The 16197-nt window shown below is 51.0% G+C and overlaps 1 protein-coding gene across 3 annotated transcripts in view; it reads left to right on the plus strand.

Annotated features, from left to right (window-relative positions):
- The window catches only part of DHX57 (DExH-box helicase 57), a 42534-nt gene extending 27296 nt beyond the window's left edge, over positions 1-15238 (plus strand). For all 3 annotated transcript variants that reach the window (XM_075925814.1, XM_006116254.4, XM_006116253.4), the window contains exons 16-24: positions 3112-3312; positions 4932-5208; positions 7665-7760; positions 7840-7923; positions 8831-8965; positions 10309-10383; positions 11344-11478; positions 14259-14459; positions 14591-15238. In XM_075925814.1, coding sequence (XP_075781929.1) covers positions 3112-3312; positions 4932-5208; positions 7665-7760; positions 7840-7923; positions 8831-8965; positions 10309-10383; positions 11344-11478; positions 14259-14459; positions 14591-14734 — 1348 coding nt within the window. In that variant the 3' untranslated portion in view covers positions 14735-15238. The remainder of the gene's footprint in view (positions 1-3111; positions 3313-4931; positions 5209-7664; positions 7761-7839; positions 7924-8830; positions 8966-10308; positions 10384-11343; positions 11479-14258; positions 14460-14590) is intronic.
- Positions 15239-16197: the final 959 nt, after the last annotated feature.

Below are 16197 nucleotides of genomic sequence, written 5' to 3' on the forward strand. Positions count from 1 at the left end.
CTTGCATTCATCGCACTGGCTAGCAAGAAGTCACACAGGCCGTCCCCTTAGCCCCGTGGTCTCCAGCCTTTTTACACCCAAGATCACTTTTTAAATGTCAGAGCAAGCCAGGATATACCCTGTCCCTTCCCCGAGACCTGCCCCTTCCTTGAGGCCCCGCTCTTTCCAGACCTTTCCGCGGACTCCCCGTTGCAGTGTGGAAACTCACTGTTAATTACAAAATGATGCCCAAGCCATTTTGCTAGGGCGGCAGAGGGGGAGAACGGTTTAATTTAAATTATTAAACAGATTTAGTGTTTTAACTTTCTCATGTTAGTGCATCAAACTTCATTTTAAATGGAGTAAAATATTATCATCTGTCCAACGCAAAGGGTTTCAATGTTTTCTTTATTATGGCAGGGGGGAGGTCACTGACCCACGGAATAATCAGTTGGGGACCACACACATGAGAAGCAAAAAACTCCTCCCCAAACCCGTCCCCCTCCCCGATGTGGCTCCCAACTGAGATACCTCACTCCTCTCGCACTCCAGCCACACAGGGTGAGGGGAAGGGACAGGGAGAGCTGAGGGCTTCCCCGAGGCCAGATTTACTTTTCTGGGGTTCCCGAGTTAGTGGATTTTTTGGACCCTCTTAGGCTCTGGGGTGAGGGCAAAAAAGAGGGTCCAGTGTGTGGAACGGGGCTGCCAGCAAGTGGGATAGTGATGCAGGACGGGGTCTGGAAGAGAGTTTGGCGGCAGGAGAGGGAGTTTCGGGGCAGAAGGGGCCTGGGGGAGGAACACAGAAAAGGTGAGAGGGTGAGAATGCAGCCAAAGAGCTAGTTGGGGAGGGAGGCAAAGAAGTGGGAAGTAAAGGAAAGTGCAGCTTCTGCAAAGTAAACCTGTGTCCACCCCCCTCCGCTCCTATATATATGGAGATACACCATCTCCTAGAGCTGGAAGGGCCCTTGAGAGGTCATGGAGTCCAGTCCCCTGCCCCCACGACAGGACCCAGCACCATCCCTGACAGATTTGCCCCAGATCCCTAAATGGCCCCCTCAGAGATTGAACTCACAACCCTGGGTTTAGCAGGCCAATGCTCAACCCACTGAGCTATCCCTGCCCCCCTCTCCTGCCTTGCTCCCCTCGGCCCAGTGGTCCCCCCCCGGTCTGGTCCCCTGCATTGCCCGATGCCCCTCAGTGCAACCCCGTCCCCTCCCATCTTGCCCCCGCAGCCTGATACCCTGCATCGCCCCATCCCCCCCGTGAGCAACCCCTGCCCCTCCCATCCTACCCACACATCCCTGTGCCCCCAGCGCACTCACCGGCAGGACAGCAGTGTGGGGACTCTCAGTCTCTCGGCAACAGCGCTGGGGTGAGGAGAGGTGGGGAGGAGTCTCTTCCCTGCCTAGCCCAGACCTTTGCCTGCAGGCAACGGCTCTGGGGCTGGGCCGGGCAGACCCCGGGGCTGCCCACAGCTCGTTCCAGCCTGGCTGGGCACAGCGGGGCGCTGGGGAAGGGGATCCCCGACCCCGCAAACCGCCTGTGGGGAACAGGGCGGTATAGCCCAGGCCCTGGTACGCCACATGTGCCGGCTGCCCACGCCCTCCCAGAGCAGGAGGCCAGAGCCAGGAACGCACCCTCTCTCCCCCGTCCCCAACCGCAAGCTGGCAAGTTAACGAAGAGGGGCAGCCACCCGGCCAGTTGGCCCAGCGTTCAGCCTGTCGAGGCTGCGCCGTGCTGGGCTGGTGCAAGGAGGGGCAGCTCCCTGACCAGCTGGCCGCAGCGATCGACTCTTAGGGGCGGTCGATCGCAATCGACGGATTGGTGACCGCTGCCTTAGACACTCCAGCTTTACCTGTGCCACCACCAGCACCCCTCCGTACGCAGATGGGAGGTTGGTTTCATAATCTCGCCAAATCCAAACAGGTTCTCCCCCCCCAAAGGACCAGCCGTGTTCCCAGGTCAGTTACCGCAGATCTAACCCGAAAGAACCCGCAGGGCCCATCCTTGAGGAGCTGAAATCTGCAGGTTTATTAATAGGAAGGAAGCTAAAGAAATCAAATGACACGCACCAGGGACCGAGTTCTTGGTGCAGGCTTGTGGCCGCGATGGCCTGATCTGCTGTTCTAGAAGTCTCTGGAATAGACCCTTTGTCAGGAGGGGGCATTCATCCTTCCGGGCCCTCTGTTCATAGCAAAGGTGCTTCTGAAGTGATGACATGGAATGGAGACCACGATGGAGGAGCCCCCAGGGCCCTCTTCATCCCCTTGCCCACGCGGAGGGAATCCGGTGGGTCTCCTTGTGTGGAAGTGCCTCCCAAAATGGAGTGTGTCACGTGGGCAGGCCGCCTGTCCATGCCTGACTCCACAGCAGCCGTCGCTTACATCGGGATGGGGACCCTTTTTGGGGTCAGGGACCGTTCGCCCACAGAAAAATCGGTCCAGGGCCGCGCACAAGTAAGAAACCGAAAACAAGCCCTCTCTGACGTGGCCGCCGACTGAGGAGAAAGACACTCCCCACATTCCCCTCACGCACCAGAGCTAGGCTTGTAGATTTTGTGTGCTCCAGCCCCACGGGGGGACAGCAGGGGACTGGAGCGCCAGCGCGAGCTCCTCAAAGATGGGGAGGAGCCCTGAGCCTCAGGAGCCAGATCCAGGCAAGCTGGGGGCCACATCCGGCCTCTGGGTCTTAGATTCCCCACCCCCGGCTCACATGCTGGTCTGAACGTTCCCAGCAAAGTTCCTCAGACGTGGATTGGCACCACCTGAAGAACATTGTCGGCGAAGTGCTGCTAGTCACTTGACTATCGGCCCTTTCACAATAGGTTGGCCCAGCTCGTGGTCCAAGCGGCCCCCTGCTGAGGTCTCCCAGAAACAAGTCTTTGAAATGCAAGGACAGAGCCTAGACTCATATCCCCAAATACATCCATCATACACGTATGCGACTGGCATACACAGAATCAGCGAAGCATCAGCTTTCTGTAGACCTCGCACGTGGGCCGCTTGGACCACGATTTGGTGCCGGCATAAACAGTGGTTGTCCCTCTGCTGCGCATGTTCGTAAGCCATGACGCCACGCCGGGTTGACGTGACACGCCCATCCGCGTCCATTGTGACTTGTCTCTTCTGGTAGGTACGACCCCAGCAAAGGAATGGAAAGTCTGGAGGACGCCTTTGTGTCCAAAGCCAACGCCTTGCAAAGGAAAGGCCGAGCCGGGCGTGTCGCCTCTGGCGTCTGCTTTCATCTCTTCAGCAGCCATCACTACCATCACCAGCTCATCAAGCAGCAGCTACCCGAAATACAAAGAGTGCCTTTGGAGCAGCTCTGCCTCAGGTAAGCCACGGCCAGGGCATCGGTGGGAAAAGGCCGGCCCCCCGCTCCTCTGGCAGGAGCAGCAGAATTGTTACATCTCGGCCGTGCTCCTGCCGTCATGGAAACCAGCAAGCCTCCCTCTGGTCACTTTGTTGATTGCTCTTGTCTCCACTAACGAGCCCTCTAGCTCTGCTTCGGGACTTTGGCTTCCCACCCACCATGCTGCTGCCTGCCTGTCGCATCAGAGCGTTGGCCCAGCCCCCTTTCTCTCCTCTCTCATCTCCCAACTCCTCCTCTCCCTCAAATGCACCCTCCGCTCACCGTGTCCTTGGCCCGGCCCTACCTCTGTAAGTACAGGTGGTGCTAACAAAGATGCTCCTCTGAGCACTGGCTGGTATGTTGCATTCCTTTCCTGCAGCCCCTTGTTTATGGTCTTTTAAAATTCCCCATTTTTTGAAGGCAGAGGGACCATGAGGAGACTAAGAGGGGATAGGATAGAGGTCTATAAAATCATGACTGGTGTGGTATAAATGTGAATAAGGAACAGTTATTTACTTATTCCCACAATATAAGAACGAGGGGTCACCCAATGAAATGAATAGGCAGCAGGTTCAAAACAAACCAAAGGAAGTTTTTCTTCACTCAGAGCACAGTCAACCTGTGGAACTCCTTGCCAGAGGATGTTGTGAAGACTAGGACTTCAACAGGGTTCAAAAAAGAGCTAGACAGATTCATGGAGGTTGGGTCCATCAATGGCTGTTAGCCAGGGTGGGTATGAATGGTGTCCCAAGCCTCTGTTTGTCTGCAGGTGGGTGACAGGAGGGGGATCATGTGAGGATCACCTGTTGTGTTCCCTCCTTCTGGGGCATCTGGTATTGGCCATACAGGATACTGGGCTCTAAGGACTTTTGGCCTGACCCAGTATGGCCGTTCTTATGTTCCTCTCTCTTCCTATGTGTTTGCATGTAGTCCAGTTTGATCCCAGTTAAGCCCTGCTGTGGTACACATTAATTCGTGCGGCCTTTGACGCTCCCCCTGTTCCAAACGTTCCTGTACAAAATGGAGACTCCTAGGATGCAGCCCAGTGCCAGTCAGTCAGTGTCGGATGGCAGGTTTGCAGAGCCAAAGCCCAGCGACCAAAACGGGAGTCTTTCCTTTGACAGGAATGGGGGTTGAATCCAGTCTGTGGGATCAAAGCGCTTCCTCATTCATTCTGGGCCACTCCCCGAGTTGAATTCTGCCCCCTTGGTTCGCTGCCAGGAGGAACGACAGCTCTTTAGCTTGACGGCGTGCCGGGGCTGTGTATCCAGATGGGTCTTGTTCCATACTGTGGTGGCCCGGGGCTCTGAGCTTGTCTGGATCTGCAGTAGAAGCTAGTTCCCTGGTCATTGGTTCGCTCGCTGCCCCGGCAGTGGCAGGGCGTGGAGAAGAGGCCCTCTGGGATAGGTTACCGCTTGCCCATTAGTGAGAATCCATCTTGCAGTGGATCCGAAGGTCAGTAGGGAGGCAGTGGAGACTGGGGCTGTCTGTCTGTCTGCTCCCATTGGCATGGCCTACCTAGCAGGCGGGACGTGGGGAGGGCCTTCTCAATGCTGCTTTGTCCTGTGTCAGCTGACTGAGTTGACTTCTTTTCCTTTAAGAATTAAGATTCTGGAGATGTTTTCTGCACACGGCCTTCAATCCGTCTTCTCCCGGCTGATTGAGCCACCAAAAATGGAATCGCTGCGCACCTCGAAGCTGCGCCTGCAGGACTTGGGCGCTTTGACTCCAGATGAAAAGCTCACCCCTTTGGGGTACCACTTGGCTTCCTTGCCTGTCGACGTACGGATTGGGAAACTCATGCTGTTTGGCACCATTTTCCGGTGTCTGGATCCTGCGCTAACCATAGCAGCCAGTCTGGCCTTCAAGTCCCCTTTTGTAAGTCGGTCGCTCCAAACTACGTCCGTGTGTCAAGGAACGTGTGGCTTTCATAAGTGACTGTTGTAGTATTTTGCACCAGATGACTCTGACATTTCTTGCCCGTTCTACTTACTGCACAGAGAGTTTTGTATTGATAGAAAATGGGTTTTATGTCTGAACTGGAAGTAGTCACAAGCACATGCACAGTGGCGGCAGCTTGATCCAAAATAAAAAGAACATAGTACAGGTTGAACCTCTCTAGTCCGGCAACCTCGGGACCTAACCGGTGCCGAATCAGAGAATCTGTCGGACCAGGGGAGGTCAATATTGTCTAGCAGCATCGCCAACACTGCTTACGGGGCTCTTAGAAGACATTTAGGGGCAAATTAGAGCTAAATATTACAAAACACTGAGAGCCAGGACTGTAAAGAGACTTTAGGGGACTGCAGGAAACTTGGCTACACCCATGATAAGTGGACATCCAGCTAACTCAAATCATGCCGGACCAAGGAAGTTGCTGGATCAGAGTGTGCTGGACTAGAGACGTTCAAGCTGTATTTTATTGGAAGACAGAATTCTTTAGTAAAAGTAACTAATTGTTGTCAGATGACACGGTGGTACTGGGCTTGATGGTGTGAGTGTAAGCAGAGGCCAAACTAACGCCAAGAGAACCTAGATTTTGTTCAAGAATATGGCATGGATCAAGGATTGAAGTAATGACAAACATTAACTAGGACAAATAACAGCAAGCAAATGGTCTGGTAGCACTTTATAGACTAACAAAACATGTAGATGGGATCATGAGCTTTCGTGGGCACAGCCCACATCTGAAGAAGTGGGCTGTGCCCATGAAAGCTCATGATCCCATCTACATGTTTTGTTAGTCTATAAAGTGCCGCCAGACCATTTGCTTGCTGTTGTTTTTCTGTAGCAGACTAACTCGGCTACCCCCTGAAGCTCATTAACTAGGACATAAAGCATCCATTTGTAATTCTTGCTGAGTCTATACAATCTATAAATGTGCAAGCAAAATTGCTGGTGAAATTACAGGTGTCCACTTTACATCTCCGACACCTGTCTGTGTTGGGAAGCAGTGGGCTTAGTGTACATGCCGGCTAGGAAGCTGGCAGTTCTGAGCTGGGAATATAGGGTTCACTCCTGATTTCAGGCTGTGTGCACATATGTCATCTTAGCTAATCCGCTCCTGTCCTGTTGCCGTTTTTAGCAGTCTGTCTGAAGCAAGCACAAAAGGTCAGGACTGAGCATTCTGTTTCAGTGTGTGGGTTTGCCAGCTATAGTTAACGGCACAGTCTGTATTGTGGACAGTACAACACAAAATTGCCTCTGCACATCCCTCACCGTTGAAGTTGCGTAAGTCTTGAGTGTATTCGAGAGCAGCATAGTTGTGGTTGGCGCCCGTCCATCAGCTGCGGATCTGGGTGGTTCAATCCTGGTTCTAAAACCCCCCATCCCAGAACCATTCTGCATTTTCAGACTTTCTCTTCCCTCCCTTTCCCTCCCCCACTGCACATTTCTCCTTTTAGCTTGACGTGTATGACAGTGTTCGGGTTTCTCAAGATGTGTGCTGTTGGTCTGGGCCTTGTGTAGATTTCAGGCAGGGGCTGCTTTTAACACGTCCCTGGTTGACACGTAGGGGCAGATGCAGGGGATTCCGCTCTCAAGCGTTCCGGCTGTGAGACATTCATTCCCAGTCAGCAGTGGAACGGTGTTTTCTCTAGTGTAGACCAGGCCTTTCTAATGCTTCCGAATCTTCTCCGGTGAGGGCTGTAGAGGCAGTTTTTTGAAAGAGAAAGTTGTTTTCCCCCAGTGTGTTGCTTCTGCAGATGCACCCCGATCCTCCCTCTCTCCATTTCTCGACATTCACGTTATTTAGAACAGTGGTTCCCAACCTGTGGTCCGTGGACCCCTGGTGGTCTGCAATGGTACTGCAAGGGGTGAGTGGAAAATGTAAAAGTAAGAATCAGGCCCACTGCGGTGTGCCCCATCCCCTCTCTTCTCTTCTTTTTTTTTTCTTCTTTTTTTCTATTTCTTTCTCCCGCTGCGGGGGAGAGGGAAGGGGTCTGTGAAATTTTAACAGATTGAAAAGGGGTCCGAAAGCTTGAAAAATGTGGGAACCACTGATTTAGAGTAAGGGAAGCCATTGCTTAGGTCTCTTCTGGAAGTGAAGCTTTTTACAATCTCACATCTGTGGTCACCCCGCCCCTCCTGAATATATTGCAGTGGAACGGTTCTGGGATCAAAGCGTTACAGCATGTAACTCCTACAGCATGGGTCTGCACAGGCAATATATCCAGAGAGCTTCACTTACTCCTTTATAAACTCTTTTTATCATGGGTGTGAGGGCTACACATGATCAGTAGCTAAGACCACGTGCATCACAGGTGATGCTAGAGCACTTGGGTTGAGCAGTAAGGAGGGAAGCAGAGATTAAATGTGTCGATGTTTCTATTTAGGTGTCTCCATGGGATAAAAGAGAGGAAGCGAACAAAAAAAAGCTGGAATTTGCGATAGAAAACAGTGATTACCTGGCTCTTCTTCAGGCTTATAAGGTGAGCTATAAATCTTATGTGTGTACGTGTTCTCAAATGTAAGGTGTTGTTCATAAAGTTTATTTTTTCCATTATTTAGGGGTGGCACTTAAGTACAAAAGAGAGTTCTCATGCCAGCTACATCTATTGCAGGGAGAACTTCTTATCGGGAAGAGTTCTTCAAGTAAGTCCATTTCGATTCAGTATTTTTCAGGATTACTTTAAAAAAGTCAGTAACCTCCATCATCTTGTCAGTGACACCCCTCTTTCTTTCACCTCCTCATCCCGCCCCATCCCTCTCATCTCCTTCCAAGTCCAAGAGTTTGCATGTGTAGCTTACTGCAACACAGCTGCTTTTGCAGAAAAACTTGCCAGCTGTCTACACTGGCTACTTGAATTTGCGCAAGAACACTGACAGTCTAATGTAAGATTGTCAGTGTTCTTGTGCAAATACTATGCTGCTCCCGCTCAGGAAAAAGCCCTCTTGCACAAATGCTTTTGCGCAGGAGGGCCAGTGTAGACAGCTAAAAACTGTTTTGCGCAAAAAAGCCCCGATGACGAAAATGGCGATTGGGACTTTCTTGCGCAAAACCACGTCTAGATTGGCACGGAAGCTTTTCTGCAAAAAGTGCTTTTGCGCCAAAGCGTCCGTGCCAATCTAGACACTCTTTTCCGCAAATGCTTTTAACGGAAAAACTTTTCCGTTAAAAGCATTTGCAGAAAATCATGCCAGTCTAGACGTAGCCTACATGTTTAACTTCTACATCAACCCTCGGCTCAGACCCAAGTTGGAATATTTCATTGGCTTGGGAAAGTTCTGAACAGTGGCAAAAGCTGGGTTGGAAACTTGCTAACCTTAACAGCAAGATCCTGCTGCTCGATTTTACTGGATAATGTCTTCAGCAGGGTAGCCTTTCATCGAGTTTTCTCATACACGTTGGCTGTCTTACGGCCAGCAATCGGAGTGGTCGTGGGTGGCAGCGTGAGATGCTGAAGGATAGGCCTGGCAGTCGGTGTTTAAACTGAGTCATCTGGTCTGAATTCACCTCACCGGCACACGGCACAATGCAAGGCTTTCTGTTGAATTGCAGGAGATGGCGAGCCTAAAAAGGCAATTCACAGAGCTGCTGTCTGATATTGGATTTGTGAAGGAGGGGCTAAGAGCCAGGGACATTGAGAAGAGGTGGTCTCGAGGAGATGGGGTTTTGGACGCGACTGGAGAAGAGGTAACTGGAGCACCAGTGCTTTAAAACGCTCTTGGTTTGGTGCGCTGGCTGGGGAGTATACACTTGGGTCCACAGCACCAGATCTGAGGTGCACGCATGAATGGCCTCTCTGCAGTTTGGATCCGCACAGGCAGAGCGTTTGGAAGCAAGACACTGAGAGACTCCAGGGAGGACCCTAGATCCAAGGAAAGGGAACGTCTGCTATGCACCATCACTACATAATGCTGGCCTAGCTATTGCGAACATCGCCAAATGCCACTCCCTGCTAACGAGCAGCGCTGTGGGTTATGTCACTGTGGCAGCCACATTTTCATCCGTGTCCTTGTCTCACTCGGTCACTGGCTTTGTCCCCACTAGACTTTTTTTAACCTGCAGTTAATTGCCAATTAACTTGATGTAATGAACACCCTGGAGTAGTTAAGTCTTGTCCACACTGAACAGAGAGGTGAGAGTGATCACACTTCAGTTCTGGATCCACACTGGTGTGGCACGCAGCCCGGTGAGGTGCTGGGCGTCTGGGGGCCTGGCTTTTGGTTCCTCGCCTTGCTCTCTTGTGACTTCTTGCACGGCGTGTTATGGGATAATGTGTCTGTCCTTCCTGGGCACGGGTGCCAATGTGGTCCTACCCCACCACGTCAGTAAAGTAACCCGGTTGGTGCACACTAGATTGCTAGCTATGGCTTGCATTCCAGGCAGTGTGAAGCCATGGATCCAACCTGGCGCGATTCTAGACAGGGTCATACACCCCCGCTCATAGCCATCTTATCTGCACACCAATAGCAAATGCTGCAATTAATACAATTCCCATTTTGGGGCCAGGAAACGGATCCTGGTATTAGATGTGATTGAGGGCCTTTGGCCCGATGAAATCTGCAGCATGCTTTGCTAAAGGGAGCATGCAGGCTGCTTGCACACATGGAGGAGTACAGACAGCTGATGTAGCTGGGCCATCTCCCTGTGTCGACTGGCAGTTCTGGAGCAAGACAAGCACAGAATGGCCAGACGACACGATCGTGCAGACCTGGGATGGTTTGTGATTTACCTACTCAGCATGGAATGACTGTTTGGGAAGTGTCCAGATGAGCTCTTACAAACCTATTGCCAATTAATTGGCGGTCCAGGTAATGAAGACATCATCTGGAAGTGCAGAATCCAGTAAGTGCTGCTAATATGAAGTTACAAAGAGTGTTTCAAAAAGAAGGTCTCGAGCCAGTCATTTCGTTTTGATATGAAGTCAGACTCTAGAGTGAATCCGGAAATCCCTGGTTTTCATTGACAGTGCTGGGATGAGGCCTGTGGGTAGGAGCCGGGAATTGTGGGTACTCACTGTATGTATTTCATAGGCAAACGCTAATGCAGAGAACATCAAGTTGATATCCGCAATATTATGTGCTGCGCTGTATCCCAATGTTGTCCAGGTAAGAGAGTCGGGTTTTCCCCTTTTCTGTTGTCATGTGCGTCCCCCTCCCTTTGGAATGGCAGCTCTGTCCCGATTGCTTTGATTCTGTGCTCCTCTGGCACACTGCCTCCTGTTTGAGGTCTAATACTTCTGCAGAGGATGCTGTCTCTGTTGCCGGGGCAGCTGAACTCCAGCTGACAAACCCGTGTAGCCAGTGACTGCGGTTATTCCCACAGACCCTTATTTTGACATGCTGTTAAGGTGCCAGGAGCATGCTGCTGTAACCTCCTTAGGCCACAGCCTGAACAAGAACAGAAGGGGATGAAAGCTGGAGCATTAATATCTAAAAGGGAGTCACAAGGAGGAAGGAGAAAATTTGTTCCTCTTGGTTTCTGAGGACAGGACAAGGAGTAATGGGCTTAAAGTGCAGCAGGGGAGGTTTAGGTTGGACATTAGGAAAAAATTCCTAACTGTCAGGGTGGTCAAATATTGGAATAAATTGCCAAGGGAGGTGGTGGAATCTCCCTCTCTGGAGATATTTAAGAACAGGTTAGATAGACATCTGTCAGGGATGGTGTAGACGGAGCTTGGTCCTGCCTTGAGGGCGGGGGGCTGGACTCGATGACCTCTCGAGGTCCCTTCCAGTCCTATGATTCTATGATTAACAACCCAACCCCCAACTGGTGTTGACTAGCCTGGCAGAGGACTGCCTGTACCTCAGTGACAGGGTTTAGATACCCCCGAAGTCTCCTCTGGGCGGAGACCAAGCAAAAACGTACCTCAAAAGGAATTGGTTTGCGGTTAGGAGCGTCCGAAATACTGGTTTAGTTGGAATGCAGCATCCTCCAAAGTGGTCCAGTGTCCGACAAGAAGTGTCCCCGTGAAGTACTGTAGTAACAGACCCTGGGCAAAGAGCGTTCGCTTTGGGGGGAATGAGAGAGAGATTCATTTTATTACTTTTTTTAATCTTCACGTTTAGGTGAAAACCCCAGAGGGGAAGTACCAGAGTACCAGTGCAGGAGCAGTTAAAATGCACCCAAAGGCAGTGGAGCTGAAGTTTGTTACAAAAAATGATGGTTACGTTCACGTTCACCCTTCCTCGGTGAATTATCAAGTAAGGACTTTTTTCCAACTCCATAAGATACGTTGTCGACATTTAAAAAAAAGAAAAAGACTTTGCTTCAACTAAATGCTGCTTGGGTTGTGAACTGGTGCACTGAGCAGGCTTAAAAATATAGCAGTGCCATGACTGAAATCTCTGTGGTGGGTGTTAATGGATGGCACAGAGCCAGGTCAGAGCCTGCGTTGCCGTAGAGGACAGAAACGCAAATTATCAAGTTAAGTTTGCAGGGTCAAGCAACGTCATGGTCCGTGTTTCCTATATGCTGCGGGCTTGTGTGGCCACGCAGGAGATAGTCTGCTGCCACCCAGCTGATGAGCGGAGTGCCCACAGCTAGGCTTCCGTTTGTCCTGGTGGTGCACAATTGCACATGCCTTGGTGCACAAAACAAAATTTACTCTGCACATAGGTGGGATCGATTAGAGAGAACATTGTTCATGGCCCAGATTTTCACAAATGTAAGAACTCACATTCCTGCAGGATTATCTCAGTTGCAGGGCACTATGGCTGTAGGGACCACCACGATTCTCTGTGCAGTCTCAGGAACTGTGCATGAAATGGCAACTGTGTGGGGGCAGCATCTTTACACGGCAAATTTACTGACCACGTGGGCGCGTATTTCTTCCGCTGAAATACTTTATTTGTGACTAATTCGCTGTTGCAATGCCCAGTGTCACTTCATCATACAAGATCAAATGCAATCCTTTCCTAATCCAGTGGTCACCAGCAAGTAGATCAAGATCTACTGGTAGATCTTGGAGCCTTTGACAGGTGATCCCGGGAGCCTCCTGCTTGGTGTGCAGGGCATGGGAACAAGAGGAAGGGGGATGCTGATGTCAGGGTGCCCCTCCCTCTACCCTGTACTCAATCTACACAGAGCAGGGGGGGCAGGGATGGAGGGAGTTTGCTGGCTACTTTTGGGAGTTGTGCAGGGCCAGAGTAGGGGTGAGACTGCCTTAGCCCCCTGCACCACCACCCAGAAGCCACCTGTGGGTGCCCAGCTGGAGCCTGCATTCCAAACCCCAGCCATGAACCCCTTCTGCACCCCAACACCCTGCCCCCCGCATGGTAAAAGTGAGTGAAGATGGGGGAGGGAGGATGGAGTGACCGGGGCGGGGCCTTGGAGAAGGGGCAGGAAGGAAGTGGGGCAAGAGTATTTGGGTTTGAGGTAGATCCTGGATTGCGCTTAAATTAGAAAAGTGATCTCGTGCTTAAAAAGGTTGGAGACCCCGTCCTAATCATTTCCCATGAATAAAGATCACAGAGGGAAAAACGGTCCATTGAATGGGTGTTTTTTAATTCAAGTGCATGATAACACTAGTCTCCTTTTCGGGCAGACAAATTAGCCTTTGAAATCAGTATCGCATAGTTAGATAGAACGACATATGCGACTACTGTGCAGCGTAAGTGTGTGTACATCTAGCCTGGTGAATCCGTCTGCGTCTAAATTAACATAAAGAACCACGTCCACCTCCAAGTCTCCTGTGTGGGCAGGGGAAACTAGAGGCGATGTCAGGAGCTGGCTGATTTCCGATAGGCCTTGCTCCGGACGTGCGTCCTAAGGAGCGGCGTTCAGGGCGGCCATCTTGTGACGAAGGGAAGCGGAGACCGAGCGCAGGAGACGGGATTCTGTTGAACGTGCCCGAGCTATGCAAGGACACGGTTTAGAAATACAAACACATCAGTGGTGTTGGGTCCAAAACTCTCCTGTCCGCTTAGGGAGGGCGGCTGTGTGGAGGAAGCAGGTAGTCACTCCTAGGCATAGTCTGATGAGCAAGTCCCGGAGCAGTGGGGCCATGCACCAGCAGCTCCTCTCGTGTCCTTGCGCTCAAAAGGGTCCGGGATACTACAGGATGAAGAGAGGCACCTGACTAGGTAGAACGAGAGCAGGGGGAGAAGCAGCAAAGCGACTGGGCTTTCCTGGATGGATACAAATCGATGATGTTATTGGAAAAAACTGTCAGATTTTTTTAAATGGAAATTGGATTTGTCATTATCAATTATAAGGTGTTTTCTTTTTTTAAAATGCACCATTTAAATCCAATCTGAATGTTATACAAAATAAGTTTAGGCTTTAACCTATCTCTTAAAACACTGAAATAACAAATATGCCGACTCCATGAACGTCTGTCACCAGCTTTGAGTTAAAGGCTGCTTTTCTGTAGAAAGAAAGAATCGGCGGGGGGGGGGGGGGACTAATGTTTGAGGCCACGTTTTGTGACTATGGCACAGCGGATCAGCCTGCATGACCTAGGAGCCTGGGTCATTTTCAAGAGACTTAAGCTAGTAGGAATTGAAGTGAAGTTTATCTCATTGAGCTGGAAGGGGCCTTGAGAGGTCATCGAGTCCAGTCCCCTGCCCTCACGGAAGGATCATGTACCGTCCCTGACAGAATTGCCCCAGATCCCTAAATGGCCTCCTCAGAGATTGAGCTCACAACCTTGGGTTTAGCAGACCAATGCTCAAACCACTGAGGGATCCCTCCCCCCACTTCTACTTAGGCAAGTTTGAAAATGTTCCCAGACCGACGTGCGTTCATCAGTCGAATTCAGTAGCCCCAGCGAATCCCTTTGTTTAATAAATCCCGTAGTTGTAAATGGGAAACACGCTTTGATGCGAGGGTGTTCAAAGCATTGAAGGTGGTTGTGTGTAATGAGAATAAGTTTTATACGCACCGGGCAGCGAGCGAGCCCGTAATCTGATTTATTCCTTAACTGACTGGTGAGGCCTGGTCTCACTCCTAACTGACCTGCAAACCCTTTGGCCTGTTCCAGACGAGGCACTTTAACAGCCCGTACTTGGTGTATCATGAGAAGATCAAAACCAGCCGCGTATTCATCCGAGACTGCAGCATGGTGTCGGTGTACCCCCTGGTCTTGTTTGGAGGAGGGCAGGTCCACATGCAGCTGCAACGGGGGGAGTTTATTATTTCGCTGGATGATGGATGGATTCGTTTCGCAGCAGCCTCCCACCAGGTAATGAAAGCGGCCAGCAAGCTTGTGAGTGCCTGCCTCACACCGTGCTCGGCTCCTGCAACAGATGGGCTGGAGAGCACACAGGAGAGGTTATTTCATGTTGTTTGGGGGGGTTTCCCTGTTGGCTTCAGGTGGCGGAGTTGGTGAAAGAACTTCGCTGTGAACTAGACCAATTACTCCAGGACAAGATCAAGACGCCCAGCATGGATTTATGCACGTGCCCACGAGGATCCCGTATCATCAGTATGATTGTGAAGCTTGTGACCACCCAGTAATCTGAGAAGTACTTTGAGAGAGACTCGCTGCTAACTATTGCTTGGAAATGGACTCTGGTCTCTCAGTGTGCCGCCGATCCTGGGAGAACTCGGTCAATGAGCCATCTTAGCTTTCGGAAACCAGTGAAAGAAACAAACTGAAGCAAAACGAAAGGGTTCTCAGAACAAACTAAGGAACAGGAAGCTAGAGGCTCTTGGGATAGCAATAGAAAACGCCAATCAGAGACAGAAAGCGTAGAATTCGTTGTAAAAAAAATGAATTTTGTTAAGTGCTGGGAATATGTTTTATGTATTCTCATTTTTGTCCCAGTTGTATTTTTCTCCTCTATAGCACTTTTAAACAACTTTTGTTAGGAAGACCAAGAAATCATGTGTTATGCAGCTTGCCCTGGAAGAATTATCTAGGTGCAGAGAGAGAGAGCGAGCGAGCGAGAGCGCAAATACATTAGCTGGTCAGGCTTCCCAGAACTTTTCTAAATTCTGAATAAACTGTGTGGCCAAGAATTCCGTTTTGTCTGACATCTGCACGTGCCCATCGTTTTAGGATGCAGCAGGTGTTAATGAGCTCCACTTAAGGACTAGTACATGTGCTGGGCATTAAACGAGGTGATAGTAAGTGTGTTGGTGTCTCATTGGTGTGCAAAAGCTGCTTTGCCCCTAGTGATTCATTGGTCTGAATGTTGGTGTGTGTTTGAACCAGGCTATGACCATGCGAAGATTTCATACCTCCCGTTTCCTGGCGAGGGGCGGTTCACCAAGATGGTTATAGGCCGAGTGGGGCTGGGAGGCGCGCCCTCCCTCTCCCCCATGGGGACTGGCCCGGGCTCCACCACACGCCCCCCTGAACATTCCTCCATGCCCCCACAGGGATCGCTGCTATAGGGTGTGTCTTGCACCCACATCATGGCCTCCGAGGCTTAGCTGAAGCCAGAGGAGTCGCTCCATTCGCTCCAGTGGGCTTGGGGCCACGCCCAGAATTCCCCAGCCAGCTGGGCAAGGAATGGTCCCGCCTCTTTGTTCATTGGTTTGAGTAGATTACTCTCGGGCTAGAAGTCGTTTCCTGCTGTCATCCCTTATGAAATCTCTGAAGGCGGCAGAATCTTCCTCCAACACAGCTGCTTGGCTGGCGGTCCGTAATTCTCCCGCTTTCTAAGGGCCAGCCTGCTCAAATACGCTCTCTTCCCAGGAAGGCTGGAATCTTCCCTCCATGGTTTCGTTGATGTTCATGAGCCTCCGGGGTGGATTAATGTGAAAGGGAAACTCTTCTCCTTAGCAGGACGTGGCCCCACTTTCCCGCAGTGCAGGCCGGCTGAAAAGAAGCCGCTCGTGTCGAAGTTTTAGAAGCTTTCTAGCTAAACCCTCATGGGGGGAGGGGGGGGGCGGGTGATGGAGCCAGGGACCTGGAGCACTTGGGTGTGATCGTGAAATATGGGTCTTTGCCTCTGCAGTACTGACTTTCAATC

The sequence above is a fragment of the Pelodiscus sinensis genome, chromosome 3 (genome assembly GCF_049634645.1).
Source record: "Pelodiscus sinensis isolate JC-2024 chromosome 3, ASM4963464v1, whole genome shotgun sequence".
Classification (NCBI taxonomy): Eukaryota; Metazoa; Chordata; order Testudines; family Trionychidae; genus Pelodiscus; species Pelodiscus sinensis.